The sequence below is a fragment of the Cryptomeria japonica genome, chromosome 3 (genome assembly GCF_030272615.1).
Source record: "Cryptomeria japonica chromosome 3, Sugi_1.0, whole genome shotgun sequence".
In the NCBI taxonomy this organism is placed as follows: domain Eukaryota; kingdom Viridiplantae; phylum Streptophyta; class Pinopsida; order Cupressales; family Cupressaceae; genus Cryptomeria; species Cryptomeria japonica.
Window position 1 is genome coordinate 911908053 of NC_081407.1, and position 22808 is coordinate 911930860.

Here is a 22808-nt window from a genome sequence, read left to right on the forward strand (position 1 = left end):
AACATAGCCAAAATTGCTCAAACGAGCTATAGACTTGATCAAATTTAATCCCACTCACTTGCAAGCTTAGAGGATCGACGAGACTGCCACAAAAAGACCCAAAAACCAAAACCAAAAGAACGAGAGGGCCTAAAAAGTCGGGGGCCCCCATTTGGAATGGGGTGATGTGTGATTAGGTCACAACAAGATGTTCAAGATGATGAGAAATGTATATATCTGATTGGATATTGTTGAAAAGGATAAAAGAAGGGTACATAATCCTAGACATGATGGGAATGACGAAGAAGAAAATGAAATAAGAAGAGATGTATCAAAGAATGCACCAGCTATTGACCTAATTGTGGAAGAACAATTATAAAAAAAGATCGAAGTCAGGTAAAAAATGTTGAAAGCTATTTTGGAATTTGGTAAGAGACCTCTAGTAGTTTGGATTTGAAAGATTTGATAGATTAGATAAATAATTTAGATGAATATTTAGAGTATGAGGAAATTTCAAATTCTGAAAGGGTTAGGTTTTCTAACACATAATTGGAATGATATGTTAAAAAAATATGAGAGATAAAGCTAGAAAAATGGGATAGGATGATGTTAAAGTTGAAGGCTAAATTATACCTCTATACTATTAGTTATATTATTGAAAAATTTGTAATAGAGACGAATATGAAGGATTATATTGAGATTTTTTGAAAAATGGCAATAGGGTCGTACATAATGAAGTTGATTAAGAAAAGATAGTGAGATGGATAAATGGATTTGAAGGATCCACCAAGATCGATTGAGCATATGGCGAGATTGTAGATAGTTGGAGAGGCATATTGGTTTGCCTGAAAGGTACAAGAAAAGTTGAATAAAAGATTGGAGACGAGACAAAATAGGCAAAGAGGAAGAGACGATCGATTCTAGAGAGGTAGACATCCCTAACCTTGGGTTGCCTTTTGAGGCCCCATCAAAATTTAATTTAACACTTATTATGGGCACCTCTTTTCATTTTTAGTATTATTATGAGCTATTTTCCCATAAATGAGAATTATTATAAGAAGTTAAACAATACCTTATTCAAGATTAGAAGGAAAACCCCTTTACATTCAAACATATCAAATTCTAACAACTGAAATAAGCATAAAGAGGAAGATTCAGCATGCTTGATTGTTGTTGAGGCTTGTAAGATTGATAATTGAACACAACTCCACCTGCTACTTTCTCATCTTTCTTGCCAACAATAACACATAACTTAGTCTATGGTCAGGTAGTCTATACTCTATTTACAAGGTGGTTAGAAATTATCAAGAAAATTTAGTAGGGAAAACGATATTGTTTTCTAGATCTACACCTTTTCTTTTTGATAATTTTTTTTTCTTCATCTTTACAAAACCCTAATACCTTTTTAAACAACTATAAAGATTCCACAATCAATGAAGTAAAGGCTATAATAATGCTTGAAGTAAGCTCTAGATAAGATTTGTTAGCAATCCCTTTCTTGATCGAGATGTATGGCTATGTATTTTCTGTTATCTATCTTATATTTGCTTATGTTTGCTTGCTAATTGGTTTGTGACTTCTCATCTCTTGATGGTTTCCTTTTCGATTGCTCACCATGTCAACAAGTGTCTTGTCATGAAACAACTTCGGAAGCTGCACCAAGTGGTTATTTGCATGGAGTTTGATGTTGCATAATGCATAGTTTTCATACTCGGGGAGTCGTCGCGTGCTTGCCTTCTGTTTTCACCTATGAGTTTCATCAATGTTTACGAGTAATTTTTTCGAGTTTTTGAAAAAACTTGTTGAGTTTTTGGGGAGTACTCACCAACACTCGTGAAAAATTGGCGAGTTTTTCGATTTAGCTCAGCAACATGTCAAAATTGAGGAAAACAACATGGGGTAGACATTTCAAGAACTCTGTTTTTTAAGTTTTATAACATTGCTTTTTGCTTTTTAAAAACTTATGAAAATGGTGTGGCTATGAAGGTCTATGTGGTTTTGAACGTGTTTATTTGGGCTTCGTGGCAGGGGTTTCACCCCTCTACCCCACCTTGTATTGCGATTGGGAACGCGCTAGGGGTGCTGCCCTCAGACCACCCACAAGATGCGCTACCCCTTGACACCGCTTGGGGCATTGCCCCACAAACCCCCACCAAACTCATTTGATATATTTTGCATTAAATTTATGTTTTCAAAAAACTTTTTTTTTTTTCAATAATTTAGGTGTTTCTTAAGGTAGTTTTTCCCAAATACTCTCCAAGTCCATTTTGTCGAGTACTCTCCAAGTCCAAGTTTGCGAACTATGGCACAATGTTTTGAAAGGTTGTGTACAGGATTTTGTGTTGTTTTGAACTATGTGCTTTGTGTGCATAGATGTAGATGCGTCGTAGAACTCAGACATAAAGTTGTTTATGAAGTTATGTGGAATCATCCTTGGCATTGCATGGATGACACACGATGTGAAGGGTTGCACAAGAGTTTTATGATGTCTTTGAAGTTGTGTGGCATGGTTCCTAGTGTTGTGTGAATGGTTCTTGGAGCGAGGAGTTGGATGTGGCTACAACAACTCGCACATGGAGCAAGTTGTTGTGTATAGAGTTGTGTGCTAGAATGCAAGTGATTGAGGCTAGTGTGCAGACCCGTGTACAAATAAAGTCACCAATAATGAGCTTTAATGCTAGTCACAATCATAATCATCAATTGTTGAAGAATAATGCTAACCATAATGATAATCCTATTTGATTTAAAGTAGAAGTCATAATAAGGCCATTATGGCTTATGAATGTGGTCATGTCCATGTGAAGGCAAAATATTGTACACAGAGATATTAATTACAATGTAATAAAATGAGCTTCAAATTGTCAAATCAATGCCCTAGAACAATTTCATAAGGTTTGTGAATATAAACCATGGACTAACATCAGTTAAGTCAATCAAAGCTAGAGCTTTGTTAGTATTATGACAAAAGACTTCAGCGCTACTCATGAAATGCTACCAAAAGCATCTTTTTATTGAAATGCAGTTAGTACATAGAGGTCACACAGTCACAACTTAAGCACTTAAAGAAGATCAAAACACAAAATGTGATAGCATAAAAGTTCACGCACACAAATATTGTGCAGTGACAAATTTTAAAAAAGGGGCACTCAAGCAACCAGAAGATTAATGTCAACAATGCATAGTGAACATGTGAGGTTCTCTTTTTTCTCAAAGTCATTCATCTTTATGAACTCTCCTCTATGATAACCTGCGTAAGTCTTTGCCTTTGTGAGCGAAAGTCACTTGCATGCTACTTGCACAACCAAGAGTTGTTATTGCCAATTCAAAACATACAGTAGAGTAATTATAATTACACCGAAGGCGTGCTTTATATGAAATGGACGAGCTCGTTTTAGACATTGACGATAGAAACGGTTGGAAATGGGATGCAAGACGATCAAAAGTATCGCAACTGTTGCATCTTCGTTGTTTTTCATTTGCTGAGGTTGATGGCTGGGACCCTTTGCAGTCAATCTTGTCAGCTCTTCCTGTAGCTTTTTCTTGGGCTTTAAAGACAAGGCTGAATTTATTGATTCTGTTTTGTTGGGTGTTTTTTCTTTTCCTGTAAGATTAATGATTTTACGTTAGTGGTAACTAACAGGAGGGGTAGGGATCTAGCGGAAAGGAGGACCTTTGTAGAACAAGATTTATTTTCCAGGTTGCTGACGTGAAATGATGAATCTCTGTGTAATCATTAGGAACAGCTCCTACTTGTCTCATCTGAACTTTGAGGGGAGCGGCAATCGAGCTCCCATCCATCAATGATGCATAACTGCAGTTCGTGGATAGCCATTTTCAAAGTCCTCAAATTATTAAAGCTCTTGTATTTCCCAAGGCAGACAGGGACAATCAATACACATTTCAAGGCCATGGATTCTACTGAAGCCTGATTCAAAGCAGATAAGAGTTTGGTAGAGGACCTATATAATATTGACAAAAAAAAAATGTTGGTGGGCATCGTGGCCTTGTTCATGGTTGTGGCCTGCATATCTAAAGGGTCAATTCCCTGTTAAATTTGAGCCCTAGTTCAGTAATCAGATTTGTAACATTTAATTATTTGTTAGCATTTAGTAAACCATAATCAAGTAAATCCAAGAATGAAACAAGAGAGCAAGAGACAAACACAAATACCCTGGGAAAACCTCCAAGGAGGAAAAACCCAGCACTAAAGACCCACAGGTCAGATTATGTATTCAATCTGAATTGCACAAATACAATACTTAGCTTGATTCTCCAGATCTGATCCCTTTTAGTATATCAGATCTGCCCTTCTAAATACACCAAGTCTGCACCAAAATGCCTTATATCCTCTTGGACAAGTTCGCACAATCCTCTTCTATATTTCGCACATTTAATTGCAGAGCTAGTTCGCTGATTGCATAAGAGAAGAAGTGATTGATTGTGTTTGCAATTTAACTTTATTTATATGAGTCTTTAACCCATATACCCCAAGTCGGCCTTAACCCTTTTTGGCGCCAATTTGTTTTATTTAGGCGTGGTGCATTTACTGTGGCATGGAGGTATGGGGCCGGACTTGTCTTGGGGGCACGTTACCCCTTTAAGATAGGACCCAATCCTATATGGGTTTGGATGTTGCCTTAAGGCAATTCAAACCCATCTTACCTAGTTATAAACAACACTCCCTCTTAACTAGGGAAGAAGAGAATACATAATCTGAACCTTTAGAGTTCCATCTAGCACACAAGCATAGAATTACATCTTCCACTTAGCACACGAGCATAGGATGGTTCTAGCCCACAAGCATAGAAAGTGTAATAGACAAGTGGGTCTTTACATAATTACAATTTTCCATCTAGCACACAAGCATAGATTGGATACTTTTCATTCTTGCACACAAGCAAAGGATGATCAAAGCGTTGCAGATAGAGTCACTGAGATTGGAACTCCCTCTCAATCAGGGTTTCATTTTCCACAATACCAAGTCTGTCTCTGAAGTATTCGAACTTCACTCTGGATAAGGGTTTGGTGAGGATATCTGCAACCTATTCATCTATGCTAATGTACTTTAGTTGAATGGCGCCTCTTTGCACCATATCCCGAATGAAGTGATAGTGCGTTTCCACATGTTTGGATCGGTCATGGAACACAGTATTGACATCTTTATACAACTTTGATTATCACAATGAATGGTGGTAGGACCACTAGCTTGACCAAATAATCCCTACAAGGAGTTTGCGAAGCCACACTGCTTCTCTGGATGCAACAGATGCTGCAATGTACTCAGCTTCTGCAGTGCTTAATGCTACCGAAGATTGCTTTCTACATGCCCAAGAGATCACTGTAGAGCCCAAATTGAAGCAGATACCCGAAGTACTTTTCCTGTCTTTGACACTTCTTGCCCAATCTGAATCTGAATAGCCTTCCAAGAAGATTGAGGTATTAAGTGAATACTTCAGCCCATAACCAATAGTGCCACGTAGGTATCTTAGAATGTGCTTGGCAGCAACCAGGTGAACAAGTTTAGGCAAGCTCATGAATTGACTGAGTCCATTCACAACATAACAGATATCTGGCCTAGTATTGACTAGATACATCAAGGATCCAATCAACTGCCTGTACTCAGATGGATCTGCAAAATCAGAGTTAGCTGCAGAAACACTTAACTTTTTTAAGTTAGATTCCATAGGAGTATACATGGGTTTACAATCCATCATTCTAAATCTTTTCAGAATATCAATAGTATATTTTCCTTGACTTAGAAAAATTTCATTGGATTTTTGCCATACTTCTAACCCTAGGAAGTAATTCATTAGTCCTAAATCCTTCATTTCAAATTCTGAGGCTAATTCTTTCTTACATCTTATGATTAATTTATTTTCACCAGTGAGAAATAAATCATCCACATACAAAACCAAAATAAGCATATCATCATTATAAATCTTCAAGTAGATGTTAGCATCAGCATCATTCTTACAAAATCCTAAGCTTAGTAAGTACTTATCAATTCTTTCATACCAAGCACGAGGAGCTTGTTTGAGCCCATATAAGGCTTTCTTCAACCTGCAAACATGAGAATCTCTTTTATGGATTACATAACCTTCTGGTTGCTCAATAGGGACTTCCTCCTCAATGACACCATTGAGGAAGGTTGTCTTAACGTCTGTTTGATGCATCTCCCAACCTTTGGCTGCAGCAATAGCTATTATAGATCTAATAGAAGTATATCTAGCAACAAGAGCAAAAGTTTCTTCATAATCTATTCCTTCCTTTTGACAAAAACCATGAGCTACAAACCTAGCTTTATATTTTTCAATACTACCATCAGCATTATGCTTAATTTTAAAAAACCATTTAAAAGAAACAACAGACTTACCTTTGGGTCTGGGCACAATGTTCCAGATATCATTCTTGATGATAGACCCATACTCTTCATCCATGGCTGATTTTCAAGCATGATGGGACATAGCTTCTTCAACATTGTGAGGTTCAGACTCAATGATATTACACATCACAAAAATGTAGTTGGTGTGATTTTGGAGTCTCTTGCTATCTCTAAAGGTTCCTCTAGGAGCAACAAATCTTTCAGCATCTTGAATCATGTTTCTAACCCAAAGTGGTCTCTTCTTGCAGACCACAATATCCTGAGGTATATCGCTAGAGTCCATGGGTTTTGTTGAGTCATCCTGAACTTCCTGATCCGGAAGGTCAGTGGACTCCTTCTGTATCTCAGGGTTAGCATCAACTTTTGAATCTTGATTTTCAATCACCATATCATTATTATCAGGTAATGAACCTTTAGATCTTTTGAAAGCAATATCTTCTTCAAAAGTTACATTTTTACTTACCTCAACATACCTTTGACCTGAAATGTAGATCCTGAAGGCTTTGGAAGATTCACTATATCCTACTAAGATGCCTTTCTTTCCAAAGGGATCCAACTTGTTTCGTTTTTCTTTAGGCACATGAACATACATCGGGCTCTCGAATATCCTTAGGTGGCTGATGTCAGGTTTGATTCTTGTAAAGGCTTCTTCAGGAGTTACATCCTTTAGAGCACGATGCGGACATCTATTCTGAATGTAAACTGCTGTTTTGGATGCTTCCGCCCATAGAAAAGGTTGCAGGTTTTGATCATGAATCATGGCTCTTGCAGCTTCAACAATGGTCCTGTTCTTTCTTTCAACAACTCCATTTTGCTGAGGATTGTAGGGAACACAAAACTCCCTCTTAATTCCTGCCTTAACACAAAAATCATAGAAACTACCTGAGGTGTACTCACCTCCATTGTCAGATCTTAAACATTTAATTCGATTTCCGTTAGTGTTTTCAACTAAGGCTTTGAATTCTTTAAATCTTTTTAGGACTTCTTCAGACTCTTTAGATTTAAGAAAGTAAATCCAATGTTTTCCTAGAGAAATCATCTATGAAGATAACATAATAAAGGAAGCCGCTAGGAGATGCTACAGACATAGGACCACATAATTCTGAATGAATAAGTTCTAACTTTTCTTTAGTCCTATTATCACTTTTATGAAAAGGGTTCTTTACATTCTTACCCATTGCACAACCTTCACAAGCATCATCATGAGATAAACTAAGTTTAGGCATACCTTTAACCTTTTAACCGAGAGTGGGAAGAGCTTGAAAGTGTAGATGTCCAAGTCTTCTATGCCATAGCTTGCATGATTCAGGGGCCTCATGGATGAGAGCTTGAATTGGATTAGCTGCAAGCTTATATAAACTATCACATCTATTTCCAATAACACGAGCAATTTTGAAATTAGATTTCTTAGACCAAGCAAGTACTTTCCCTTCAGAAAATGCTATTTGCAAACCCTTATCTTCTAAGGCAGAAATGGAAATAAGATTTCTTTTAATACCAGGTACAAAAAAGATATCACAGAGTTGTAAGGAAATACCCGAATCTAGTTTTAAAGAGGTAGTACCAGAACCTTTTACCGAGTGTCGAGCATCATCACCGATTACCACATGAAGGTTGGTATCTTTTTCAATCAGATCTGAAAGATGCTCACGAAAACCTGAGATGTGTCTGGAGGCACCACTGTCAATTATCCAAGTATTACTGTCCGTAGGAACATTGCTTGATAGAGCAGAGATAAGAAGATAATTCTCACTTTGTTCAGCAACTTCATTTAAATTGACTTCCTTGGGATCATTCTGACAATCTCTGGCATAGTGACCATACTTATCACATCTGAAGCAACGAATGTGAGAGGAATCTCTTGACTTCTTCCTTGGATCATAGGAGGAGGATCTAAAATCTTTGCTTCTCTTTTCTTTCTTCCAATGTCCACCTTTCGTAGATTTAGCTAAGAGAACATGATTATCATCTTTGTGAGAGTTCTTGAGTTTTCCTCTTACCTCAATTCGAGATTCCTCTTCAATGCAATTAGATTGAAGACGCTCAAAGTTGGGACGATCAGCTCTTCCACCAATGCTACGAATGAATGGTTCCCATTCATCAGGTAGACCATTTAATGCAATCATAACAAGATCTTTATCCGAAATTTGGCAATCAAGAGTACTTAGCTTGTCCTTTAGTTCATTGATCTTCATGAAGTAGGCCATGATTGAGTCTTCTTCTTTCATTTTCATGTGAAGAAGCTACTGCCTTAGTGCAAGAGCCCTGCTGAGGTTGTTGACTTCATACATCCCTTCCAAGTGTTTGATCATTTCCTTGGCAGACGCAAATTTTGATATGACAGTGACAAGATGATTCTTGATGGATTCAATTATGATCTTCTTAGCCTTGAGGGAGTCTTTCTTGAACTGCTTCAGTTCTTCAGCATCTTCTGGAGGGGATAGCCTTTCTTCTTCTACGAATTTCAGTAGATCATTCTCTTCAAGGATCAATAGAATACGGACTTTCCAAGCAGCAAAATCAAGGGCTCCATCAAGTCTATCTTCAGCCCTCAAACCTGACATTTTAATCTGAAAACAAACAACAACTATATGCAACAAATGATTTACTAAAATATGAAGTTAGTGACACCTTAGCTCTGATACCATGTTAAATTTGAGCCCTAGTTTAGTAATCAGATTTGTAACATTTAATTATTTGTTAGCATTTAGTAAACCATAATCAAGTAAATCCAAGAATGAAACAAGAGAGCAAGAGAAAAACACAAATACCCTGGGAAAACCACCAAGGAGGAAAAACCCAGCACTAAAGACCCACAGGTCAGATTATGTATTCAATCTGAATTGCACGAATACAATACTTAGCTTGATTCTCCAGATCTGATCCCTTTTAGTATATCAGATCTGCCCTTCTAAATACACCAAGTCTGCACCAAAATGCCTTATATCCTCTTGGACAAGTTCGCACAATCCTCTTCTATATTTCGCACATTTAATTGCAGAGCTAGTTCGCTGATTGCATAAGAGATGAAGTGATTGATTGTGTTTGCAATTTAACTTTATTTATATGAGTCTTTAACCCATATACCCCAAGTCGGCCTTAATCCTTTTTGGTGCCAATTTGTTTTATTGAGGCGTGGTGCATTTAGTGTGGCGTGGAGGTATGGGGCTGGACTTGTCTTGGGGGCACGTTACCCCTTTAAGATAGGACCCAGTCCTATATGGGTTCGGATGTTGCCTTAAGGCAATCCGAACCCATCTTACCTAGTTATAAACAACATTCCCCACCTCTCATTTGCAATCTTTAAACCAGATCAATATGATATTCTTTGGAATAAGTGAAGTTAATGCCTTGTTTAAAATCCAAAATAGAATTTTGTTCCTCTTCTAAACAGGCAGAGAAGCAGATAACAGATGGCAGCAGTAAGAACACAACCCAAATGCCCAAACCCATTTTCAAATCCCAATATGACCAGCTTCGCTTTGCAAATCTCGAAGGCTTCTCTTCTCTGCCGATGAAACGAAATTGCAATGTGGGGCATATTTATAGCCCATTCAATGTGGAAAAACTTATTCACGGGATTACAAATTTTCAAGAAAAAGTTAAAACAAAGAATCTTGCAAATTTCTGAGTTGTTTCCTTCAAATTTAATTTTGTGGGTCTATGTCCTTTGGGAATGTAGGGTCAATTCCCCACCTCGCATCTGCAATCGTTAAAGAAATCACCTGAATTAAACTTGGCTCTAATTATATCTGTATAGATCTAATGTATGATAGATTTCCTGTAGCTTCACCTTACTGAGCAAATTCGTATAATTCTATATAATGAAGTGTAAAAGTAGAAAGAGATTAAAATTATTAGGCAAAACCCTAGATGTTCAAATGACTTGAGCATTGTTTTAGATATTGTTGCGGCAAAAAATTAAGTTTAATAATATTATAATAATTATCAATTTGCAGTAAGAAATTAGGATTAATAATGATTGATTTGATTAAGTATTTCATGTAAGACTTCAGTGGTTTCATGTATCCACATGAATTTCAATCTATCCGAAATAAAGAGCTTAAATATAAGACCTACTGAACATTAAAAATCAGTCACTAGATGAATTCATCTAGAGTGAAGATTAAAGTTCTTAATTATGGATTAAAGTAAATTTTAATTTCATTTAATTTCATAATTGTTTATGTGGATTGTGGACAGGTTGTAGGTGACGTGGAATGTCAAAAAAAAAAGGATATTACATCTATGAGAAATGTCATTATTAATGATTTTAAAAATAAATTGGGTATGGTATCAACTAGTGAAAGTATCACTTTAGGTAGATAATGAGTTAAAGAAATTCATCTCAAGCATGATCATGATATTATTGCTTAAAAATATTAAGCCTTCATACCCAACAAAAATTGACCCTTAATAGAGCATTTGTGAGACATTCAAAGGCCACTCAATGAAAGAACTATTTTATAATAAAAATAATAATAATTTATATTTGTATATTATCCTTTTAAAATAATAATGAGATTAATTTTATTTTAAAGATTAAATTATTTTTTTCAAAACTACAACTAACATTTTTTCTAAACAAATACTTGTTTGATTGCTATTCTTTGTTAAGAGACCAATTGTCTTCTAGTTTTTGGGAACAGCTAATATAAGGCTAATATAAGGCATGCATAGGCTTCTTTCTTTATAGTTCAAGTTGACTAAAATATTTATGTTTTTTAGAGGAAAAAAAAGCTTCCTACGTGAGATTCAAGTTTAGTGTTAATTACATTACACTTGGAATATAAATATGGCAAAATAAATATCATATAATGAATGTGGGAATGTGAGAGATCAATGAATGTAACTACCTACCAAGTATAGTGGTTACAAGTAGCATCTTGTTAGTTAAATTCAATGCTGACCAACTTGTAGAGTAATAATGAATGGTCCAATCTAGCTACATCAAAATTTACAATGAAGTTTCCTTTTTTGTTTGGGTTGTTAGGGTTTGCATAAAGAACTTTTCCTTAGCATTCTATACAATTTATTGCTACATTTTAGTATTTAATTTAAGCATTCAATGTTCAATTAATTCAAAAAGTCAAACAAAGAAAATTTAATAGAGAATAATTTTTAATAAAAAATGATCTACATATAGGCTACATACACATTTGTGTACTCTCTCTCTCTCTCTCTCTCTCTCCCCCTACCCCCTATATATCTCTTTATATCTACCTCTTTCTCCTTTTCTCCTCCCATATCTCATTATTTATCTCTCCTTCTCCTCATCTCTATATTATTTAAATTAATTAATTTTGTGAGATATTTTCTCACTCTTACAAACTCTTTCTCCCTATCTCTCCCCCCGCTCAATCTATATATCATTATCTCTATATCCATATCTCTCTACCTCTACCTCCCTATCTCTCTCTTTCCCTATTCCTCACTATCTCTCCCTCTTTACCCATATCTCACTATAACTATATACCCCCATCTCTTTTCCTACCTATCTCTCTATATTGCCTCCTATCTATCTCTTTCTATCCATATCTCTCTACCTCTATACCCCTCTCCCCCCCCGCTCTCTCTCTCTCCATATATTTCTCTACCTCTATATCCATGTTTCCCTAATTCTCTTTCTATATCTCCATCTCTTTACATATCCCTCTATATCTCTCTATAATGTCCCCCCCTCTTTCTCTCTCCATATATCTCTATCTCTCCCTCTTTTTATCTCTCTCTATCTCCCCCTATTTATCTCTCCTTCCATATTTTTCCATCTCTACTTTTCTATGTTTGTCTATCTCTTTATATCCCTCTAACCCTCTCTATATCTCCTTAAATCTCTATCTATATATCACTCTATCTCACCATCTATATCTCTATCTTTTCGTCTCTCTATCTCTTCCTATCTACCTCCCTATCTCTCTATCTATTTCTCTCCCTCTATCTTCCTCTCTCCCCCTATACTCTAAACATCTCTCTCTCTCTCTCTCTCTCTCTCTCTCTCTCTCTCTCTCTCTCTCTCTCCATATTCCTTCTTCCATCTCTTTCTCTACCTAAATGGCCTACCAATTGACCTCATGTACCACACAAGTACATGCAAATAATAGATCTAACTTTTTCTTGATTGACCTTCCACACCTCATTGGCGTACCCATTGCACACTAAGGTGCAATTGCTAGTTAGAAGTCATTTGAACTTATTAGCTTAATTAACTCTAATCAAATAAATTGGTCTATTAATAATTCAAAATAGTGTCCCTTACTGTTACTTGTCTGACAAGTAACAATAGTACTAATTCCAAAAAGTTCATGTTATAATCCACATCATTGTGGCCTCAAGTGTCGAGTATGGTGGGGCCATGAGGTGACTGGAAGTTGTCTCAAGCAGTCAGATACTTCGTTATCTTCTTCCTTGTGTTTGCTGGTAGGTTGGAATTGTTACTAGTATTTCATCCACTTTATGTGCTTTTCTTTGTGTGCAAAGAAATTGAGCAGACTTGTGACAAGAGTGAATGGTCTCCCTAGCTGATAGGTAGCGTTGCCATTGCTTCTTGACGTGAACAATTGTGTAGAGTTCCTTGCAGGTAAAGTAATTTCACATGGTATCTTTGAATATTTTTAAGCATGTAATAGGATATCAATGATGGGTAAGCAGTGCACCTAGTGCGAAATCTGATGCATTGGACTCCTTTTAATTGGGTTGATTGGTGTCTGGATTTGATTTTTCAAATACTTGATAATGTGCAGGTATGCTGACTTAGGTCACATGATTTGGTCAATGTTAGAGAGATGAGAGAAACCCAATATGAACTTCTGATAAGAATTTGCAAGTCTGAAAAAAATTTCCAGTTTTATATGGCTGCAACGAATTGGCTAATCTTGGATGATCTTTATCTTTTTCAGATCCAAGTGAATCCCTTCGTGGTCAATGATATAGTCCAAATAGTAAATCTAACACCAATGGAACCTTCTAAACTTGTGCAACAAGCTCTTCTCAAATCTTATTATATTTGAGGATACCATCTAAGTAGACAATGATGGAGGTGTTGGTGAAGGGTTACAAGATATCATTCATGATCTAGGTGAAGGTCGCAGTTGTGCTGGTCAGACCAAAAAGCATTACCAACCACTTATATAGCCCTTGCTTTGTCTTGAATTTAATCTTCTAAATATTTTCTAAGTTGACTAGAACAGGATAATAATCCAATTGAAATCAATTTTTGCGAAGTATTGTGAACCTCAGAGCTGGCCCCAAAGATCATTAATGTGAGCCAGGAGGCATAGTATAACTGTTTTTTGCAGTGATTTTTTTGAGTGCCACAAGCCAACAACTATTGGCATCCCCGAGGAAATATATAACACTAAATGATGGAACATTTCCTATAATTCTATGTGAAAAGTATTACCTTTTGTGTTAACATTAGACATCTTTGTTGATTTTTATAATACTTGGACTGCAATTTTTAGATACGTTTGGAAAGAGTGGTATCTGTACATGCTGATATTATGTTTCCCATAACATCGATTTTATGACTATATGCAACACGAACATACCAAATATCACTTTATGTTATTATACCCTCTTACTCGTGTTGCACTCGACGCTTCTGTAAGTCTTGTCATGTTGGGTACATTCAGAATATCATTGAAACTATGGAGAGTATTATCTTACTGTAACATCTGGGTGAAGTCACCATTTTGATGTCTTCCTTCCCCTGACAGTATATAGAGAATCTAAGTTTAAAGGCTTGAATTTGATTCAACCGAGGTTGCACTGAGACGGGGGTACTTAGAGACTCTGGAGATTGGTACTGGTAATCATATGGCTATTCCAGAATCATACCTGTGGGGTTCTACAACTTTCTTATTTCATAGACATGTATTTTAATGTTGGCTAATTTGATATGGCACGGTCTTAGTTGGCTCAAGTTTTACTCATAATTACATGTGGCCAAACACAATCAACTTGTTTTTGTCTGAAATAAATCATTCAGTTTTACAACATAGCTTTTCTTGAATTCTTGACATTATGTATACTTATCATAAATTTATATAAGGGATTAATTCCATTTCTGCTAAACGAGAGGATATCATAAACAAATTTTGCCAAAAACAAATGCAGCATCTGAGTTCTCAATCATCATTCATTGGGTTTTTCTAGATGCATTTGCCTTTTCAGTATCTTTCTTTAGAATTTCTGTTTGGGCATAACTTGAGCATGGATCTGGCTCTCTGTTTCATTCAAAGTTTGTTGATTCTATGTATGGACTGTGATTTGCGCTGTTATTGGTCAATTTTTGTGTTTGAGACTACTTATATCCAGGAAGACATATGGAGATCATTTAAATTGCATATATTGCTTTCTGTGGTGGATTTACTACATTTTTATTCTCGTAGCATCAAGATAATAGAGTCTTAGCATTGATTGCATTCTTGTTACAAATTTATTACATCTTTTCTTGCAAATAGTTCAATTTTATCGCTTGGGAGTGTTATCATGTGATGTGAGGATGTGAAAAGACTGTTTGTTATATATATAGGCTTTGGCATAATGAGATGTACCCCATTGTGTACTTTGTTTGGAATCAGGAAGCAGTACAACTTTTTAGTTAATGCTATATTTCTGTCCTTATTCTGGGCGGAAAGCAGTTCTGATAGGACACCCACTACAAATGTGGTGCTTTGGCTCCTTTCTGTGTGGTAGTGATAATGAGCTGCTGTTATTTTCATGATAATATTCAGTCTCTTAGTTAAAATCTCACTGTATTTCTCATATTTGTTTAATCCTAGTCTCTTGAGATGAGCTTTTGGTTACTAATTTATATAACAAAGGGTAACATTCGACATATAGGATTCTTGTGATTTCAAATTCAGCTACATGAGTTTGTGAACGAAAAAGCATATCATTGCAGTTGCATAGAGCTGAAAGCTCTGTTGCTTTAATTGCTTGAAGGTTTTTCCAGATTTTTTGTTTTTAACATTAAGAAAATTTTATGAATTTTGCCTCATTTAGTCACTGTAAAGAGAATAAATACATGCCCCATATTTAATATGCATATAAATGGATTTAGTCGTGTAAGAATTTGTGATTTTTAATTTATTGTACTCTATGTCCTGGTATTAAATGCATGTCGATATGATGTTGATGTTCAAATAGTTTTGCACATAGTTTCCGATGTTCATATTTTCCTAATTTCCTAGGCATATTATTGACAGAGCAAGAAATCTCTACAAGTATGGTAGTCAACAGCTCTCACAATCTTATAACTAGAACAGAGTGGGGAGAAATAGATACAACAGCACCTTTTGAGTCAGTTAAAGCTGCAGTTACTTTGTTTGGAGAGGGAGTCTTCGGAGACAAAGCTGAAGGAAAAAAGTTCAAACTTCCAGTTGTGGAGGTAATTCATTATCATCATCAGTGTTAATGTATAGCATATGTGCAAGTTATGAATTCTATAGGTTTATACTCCAAGTACTTATTATTTTTGGACTTGTTCCTGTTTTCTGTTCATAGAGGCGCATAGCCAAGGAAACAGAACTTCATCAAATGCAAAAGGAATTGGACAAATCCAAGGAGCAGTTGAAAAATGCAGAAGCTACTAAGGTTCAAACCCTGCTTGAGCTGGAGGAGATGAAAAAGGCTGTGAAAGATCTAACTCAAAAGTTGGAGGTGGCTAAGGAGTTAAAAGAAAAGGCCAGCGAGGCCACTAAAATAGCCATGCTGCGCGCAGAGGAGCTAGGACCTGCAAATACCAATATGTCAGAGGACAATAATACAGGTCGGCAAGAGGAGCTTTATGCTACAAGGGACAAGCATATCACTATAGTAACTGAGTTGGATGCTGCTAAACAGGAACTGAGAAGGGTGAAACAAGAACTTGCAGCTTCCTTGGAAGCAAAAGCACTTGCAACTAAGCAGGCAGAAGATGCAATGATCAAAGTTGAAACAAATTCAACAAGGGTGGATGAGCTTTCGAAAGAGATTGCTGCAAGTAATGATTCTCTTGTCCTTGTTAAATTGGCTTGCATTGAAGCAGAAAAAGAACATGCTAATATTCTGGCTGAAAAGGAGGCCAAATACTGGAAAGATGCAGCAGATGTAGAACAGACTAGCAAGGAGTTGGAGGCTCTAAGGAAAGGACTTGCTGCTGCAAAAGATTTAGAGAGAAAGCTGAGTACAACTGTAGTTGCTGTGGAAAATGTACAAAAAGAGATAATTTTGGCAAAAGAATCGCAGTCAAAGGTTGCTGAAGCAGCTTCTAAGGCTCATGACAAACTGAATAAGGTGAAGTCGGAAATTGAAGAAATAAAAAATGTCACATCTGTTGGAAGCACATCTGTCGGATCACTTTCTGTAGAGCTTGGGGAGGCAAAGGAAAACATGCAGAAGGCAATAAAGGAAGAGTTGGCCTTGAGAGTTTCCATGGATTCTGTAAGGAATGAGCTGGAGCAGATTAGAAAAGAATTAGCAGAAACAAAACAGAAAGTGGTAGATGCAGAATCAGCAGCAGCAGATCTGAATGTTGAACTTCATAAATATAGATCAACATTGGCAGTAGCTGCTCAATCTGAAACAAAAGCAAAAGAAGCTACTTCTGATCTTGAACTAGCTCTTCAACAACTTACTGCAGAAACTGAGAATGCTAGAAAAGAGGCTGAAGCAATGAAAGAGGAAGCAGAAAAGGCAAAATTGGAAGCAGAACAGGCAAAGGCAGCTTTGAATACAGCAGAAAGTAGATACAAAGCAGCATTGAAGGAAGCTGATGCTGCCAAAGCTGCCGAAGAAATAGCCCTTGGCAGGATAAAAGCATTAACTGAGAAAACAATTGCTGCTCGTGCTTCTACATCTGAATCTGGTGGTGGGATTACCATCTCACAAGAGGAGTATGATTCCCTAAACCGGAAGGTTGTGGAAGCAGATGAACTTGCTAATATGAAGGTTGCTGCTTCCTTAGCTCAAGTCAATGCTATAAAAGCAGCTGAGCAGGAATTATTGATGAAACTAGAAGCCGCTAATAGAGAGATTGAAGAAACTAAATCAGCATCAGAGCAAGTTTTGCATAAAGCAGAGATGGCAGAAGCAGCCAAGAGAGCAGTTGAAGGTGAACTTAGAAAATGGAGAGAACGAGAGCAACGTAAGAGGGCTGTGATTTTAGCTGCTGCACAGGACTTTACAAACAATGAGAAAAATAATATTTCAAGGACATTTACAGAAGATAAATCTGTGCATTCTCAGCCTCTTGGTAAGGTGCTTAACATCAAAATTGCTTCTCCAGAAAAAGTTGATAATGTTCATTCTATTGATAGATCTTTTACTCTCAAGAAGAAGAAGCAACTGATTCCAAATATTGGAGGTATTTTTACCAAAAAGAAAAGTCAGATGGATGATGATACTCTACACTGAGTTATGTGTTGATGTTTCAAATGGTTACACTGCAGATGCAGTGTCTGCAGTTTTAATTTGCCACATCCTGTAATTTTTTATAGTTCATAGTATTATGGTTGTATTAATAGATAAATTCTGTGACATATTGTACAAGAAACACGATGATCCTGTGATCCTACAGACAGCTATTAAGTATAGCTACTACATGGTGGAACCAAGCAACTGTATTGTTGGGATGTGTGGCATGCCCAATAACATATTGATGACAAAATGGTTGTTATTGGTAAGAAACTGAAGAAAACTGAAAAAGAGAACCATGATATACTGTGCTGCCTTCGTTGATAATGCTTCTTTGGGCTTCCGTTTGCCAAAATAACTTGTTGAAGGCATTAAGACCATTTTAGTGCATTGTGTGGTTAAGCTGTGGCTGGGCCTGATTTGATTTTGTGATCTCTTGTTTATGCTTATCATCTACCGATCAACCATGCTAGACTGAGAGTCATGTTATAAATTTATTTCCAATAGAAAATTTTCAGTGAGTGAGAATGCTAGCAACTGTACTTGGACAATTTTTTATGATATATAGGCTCACAAAGTCACAGGATCATGAAAATGAATTATGTAATTGAACAGTGTAAAGATTGGCGACATATACTGCATGATTTTATCAATGTTCTCATGCTTCAATTCTACATGCATTTGCATTTTGCAGCTGGTGATCCCTTAACTTGATGGTTGAAATTTCATAACAAATATTGGATATATTTATTTGTTTTTGGCAATTTTGGACTTAGTCATCACTAAATTTATTTTTTGTGCGTAGTTGTCTCAATCGGTTGCATTGGAAGTCAATCCAGTATTGATTCATTCTTGGTGTCTTTTCCAAAAGTGGCTTAGCCCTATGAATTATTGTTGTAACGTAAGTTACTTGAATACTATTTTACCAGTGCCATTTGTCCACCCTTTTAGTGCCGCGCCTTTTTTTTTTTTTGTTGTTGTCGTCAGGGTATCCCCACGGCCCCAGCCCAGCGCCCCGACCTTACCCTGGTTCAGGCAAGGGGCGAGACTAATCTCTGCGGCTACGGTGCCATCAGCACTGGCCCCAAGTGTCCGTGGCAGAATAACTCCGGGAGAGAGAGTCGAACCCAAGACCCCAGGCAGCAAACCCGAGACTTAAGACCAACTACTCTAACCCGTGGGGGCTTTTTAGTGGCGCTCCTTTACCTGCTGAAATTCAATTCATTAAAATGTCTGCACAAACAGTTTTCTATTTACATTATTGAAATTTCGAAGATATGGAAATCATATGCCATTTATCTTAGCAAGAATACCGATTGAAAGGTGCTTGATAAAGTCGAGAGAAGTAATGTATTCATAAATTTAATCAAACGGCAAATTTTCCCTTGAGGTGCTATCTGAAATATGATTTTCTTACTGAGGGAGGTCATAGTAAGTGCAAGTCAGCTAATGGGAACATTGATTCTTAATGCGAGGAAAGGAGTGAATCTACAAAGAACAGTTTTTTTTATTAAGTTAAACAATGTGCCATTGATTGACAACAACCCTATAACCTGATGAACAATGCAAATTGATTGAGGATTCATGATGGCAATAGCTTCTGATGTCTTTTACACTAAATGGGCCATTTGATCAGACACAATCCAAGTCAATTGTATCTTTTGTTACATGATATTGGGCATATATTGGCAATTTTGCATTAATGGGCTGCATTTCAGCGCTAGAAAATTCCGTTTCCATGACTCAAGAACTACCTAATGGATCACAGTGGGATGCAATTCCCAAATGTTTTAAGAAATATTGAACTAGAGAAAACCAAATGCGCACAAATATGGGTGCTTGCTAAACAGAGATGGATTGCACCTATGATAGAATAGAGATCTTGCATACTAAAACTCTTTACGTGATTTTTTTAGGGTTCCTAACCATACACCTAATAGAAAAGTGAACTCTTATTAACCCATAACATAAATCGTTTGTTAATATAAGTAAACGTAACATGATGTTAAAAGTACAATGGCCATGTACTAGCTATACTTTGTGGATTGCTTTGCAAAGAAAACTATATTACAGGCTTGCAGGTTTGCTTTTAAAACACAGTTTCGGAAACTTGAGAAATGCGGGCAGAAGAGTTGCGTGATTAGTTAAGGGAATTATCAAGCCCCCTTTGTATTTATCGCCAAATGGATCACACTCTTGAACTTAAGCATGCTTTCCGGTATAATTTTTAAAACTTATATTAAGATGAAGAGAGCTTTATTTGTATTGGGAAAAAGATCATTTATTTGGTTTAAGAATATTTGCACTTCTTTTTCCTATACATTTTGCATAGATGGATTATAAACATTTGTACGTAATTAATAGTGACCGTTGAAGTTTAATTACTTCCCAAATAAAAGTGATCACTTATTACAATCCATTTTGGGGATTGAAGACTATTAAGGAGCAAGTTCAAATTGAACAATTTTAATCATAGTTTTAAAATGTTTGATTATGACTTCATGTATATAAGAAATAAATTCGATTTTAATTGGTGAATATAAAATCAATTTCAATGAGAAAAAGTGGTTAGTTATATTACGTTTTTAAATTTTAATTTTTGAGATTCTTTTAGATTTGTTTAATTTTATTTTAAATTTTAAGAAATATGTTACAAGTTAAGCTATAAATTAAAAGTACAAACATTATGTTATATTTATTAGAAAAATATTTAAGTTATATTAATAATAGGATACAACCTAATATTAGACATAAGAGTAGGCATGCAAAACTTTAAACAAAGATGGATTGCACCTATAATATGATACAACATAAGAGTAGACATGCAATATTCTCTATGTTCATTATCAAAATAAAATTGAAAGAGATATTTTTAGGGTTCTTCACTATATAATTTAATATAACAGCGAATTCTAATTAATTCATAACATAAATTGTTTGCTAATCTTAAGTAAATAAAACATGATATTTAAATTACAAGGGTCGCATAATAGCTATCCCCTGCGGATTGTTTTGCAAAAGAAATCTATATTATAAGCTTGTAAGTTTGCTTTTAAAACACAATTTTGAAACTTAAGAAAAGAGGACAACCCTCTCAACCTTATGGGAGCAAAGAGTTGCATCATTAGTTGAAGACAATGAAGAATGAAGGGAAGGTTGATCAAATAAAGCTCTGTTGTATTTACTTTCAAAGGGATCACATTGTTTAAGTTTGAGAATGACTTACTATTATTCTAATGAAGCAATCATAAGTGCGCTTTGAAGTACAAATTTATAAGCCTATGCTAAAATGAGGAGAGCTATACTTGTTTTGAGACAAGAGCACTTAATGGGTTTCAAGTATAGACATTTTGCATAGATGGGTTATAAACACCTATACTTAATCAATATGATTGTTTTGATTAGATAAGCATGTGGACTCAAATCCATTGCAAGCCAGACATCAAGGTAAAAGGAGTGAATCTCATAAGAAATAAGATTGGGAAAAAAGAAGCTTTTGACAGGAGCAAGGAACTCGTGGGAAACAAGGATCCCAACCTTAAGCAACAAAGTTCTCTTTCACAATTTTTGAAAGAGTTCGGGGGAAGGAGAAGAACCTTTCCTTCTTTGACGACCCATTGTCCAAACATTATTATTGTCCAAGCCCCATTAATAAGATTATTAAAATTCTAATTACTTGTGATCACTAGTTATCATTCTATTCTTTTTTTTGAGATGTATGACTATTGTTACTTTTACATTAGAAACATTAGTGAACTTATTGTCATTCAAGTTTGACAATTTTAATTTTTATTATAAAATATTTTATTATGATTTTATATTTATAAGAATTAAAAACAATTTCAATAATAAAAGATTATTGAAAAATTGGATAGATGACATAATAAAAACATTAACATAAGATGATCAAATCTTATAAAATAATCAACAATGAATCATATAATAAAATAAGAAAATTGGCAATGAAAATGTAAACCAAAGATAATGCTAGATATATGTGGGGACAATTATTTTAGGAAAAAGATCACATTTTCAAAAAAGAGCACCAGATTGTAATCTTAGAAAACATATTAGATTAATACATTTCACTTTCTATTTAGGCTAATAGCATAATTACTCCTAGAGGCGTAACCTACAATGACATCAATAGGAGGTCATCAGGATGGAATATTCCGTGTAAGAAAAAAGAATTGATTCATGATCTAACAATTATTACGCCGAGAAGCGTAACCTACAATGACATCAATAGGAGGTCATCAGGATGGAATATTCCGTGTAAAAAAAAGTTGATTCACATTCTAACAGTTACAAACACATGGTTACACAAAAATGGAAGCACATAATTTGAAACTAAAAATAGTTTCCTCACTGTTACATTCCTTACATCAAATTAAACATAAATTAATCAAAGTTATGCTAGTAGTGACTTTTAAGTAACGAAAGAAAGTGGAAGAGGAAATGTATGGAGTGTTTCAATTTGTACTTATATCCTTGGTGTATTCAATGTGTTTGTATTTTGTCTTTTCACAACGAATTTGCTGCATACAAAGAGCAACAACTTTTTTTCATCACTCTTGGCAGTCTTTAAAGCAGGACCGATTACTTCTGTGTTACACACCAGGTTTCAACAGAATACCCAAATCACTTGTGAAATTGTAAATTGTTCAACATTTTAAATTGAATTATAATAATAGCAAATATTTTTGTATATCTTATTCTTAATAAAACATTTGATTTGCCCTTTGTGTTTTCAGAATCTGTTCTAGCAAAGATATGATTATTATAATGTCTGCTCTAAATTTTTTATGTGGCATACAATCACTCTTACAGGCTCAAAACAAATTATGAGAGAGGATTTGTAACTGCGATGTAACATCTTCTTTTAAGATATCATACAAAAAGTAAGTGAAAAGTTTAAACGTTGCATTTATTTTTTGGCTAAGATCCCCAATCATCTCACGTACCATTTGGGTTTTATGTTTCTTGCAAGATTGGAGTACTTGTGCGATCTCCACATTCTCTAATGCCAAGCTAATTTTTTCTAAGGATT

At 35.6% G+C, this 22808-nt stretch overlaps 1 protein-coding gene across 2 annotated transcripts in view; it reads left to right on the forward strand.

Annotated features, from left to right (window-relative positions):
• The window catches only part of LOC131071627 (WEB family protein At5g55860), a 40789-nt gene extending 22378 nt beyond the window's left edge, over positions 1–18411 (forward strand). The window contains exons 2-3 of one of the 2 annotated variants that reach the window (XM_058007586.2): positions 15556–15752; positions 15869–18411. In XM_058007586.2, the coding sequence (XP_057863569.1) occupies positions 15556–15752; positions 15869–17758 (2087 nt within the window). In that variant the 3' untranslated portion in view covers positions 17759–18411. The remainder of the gene's footprint in view (positions 1–15555; positions 15753–15868) is intronic. The other variant, XM_058007653.2, reaches the window with a different exon arrangement.
• Positions 18412–22808: the final 4397 nt, after the last annotated feature.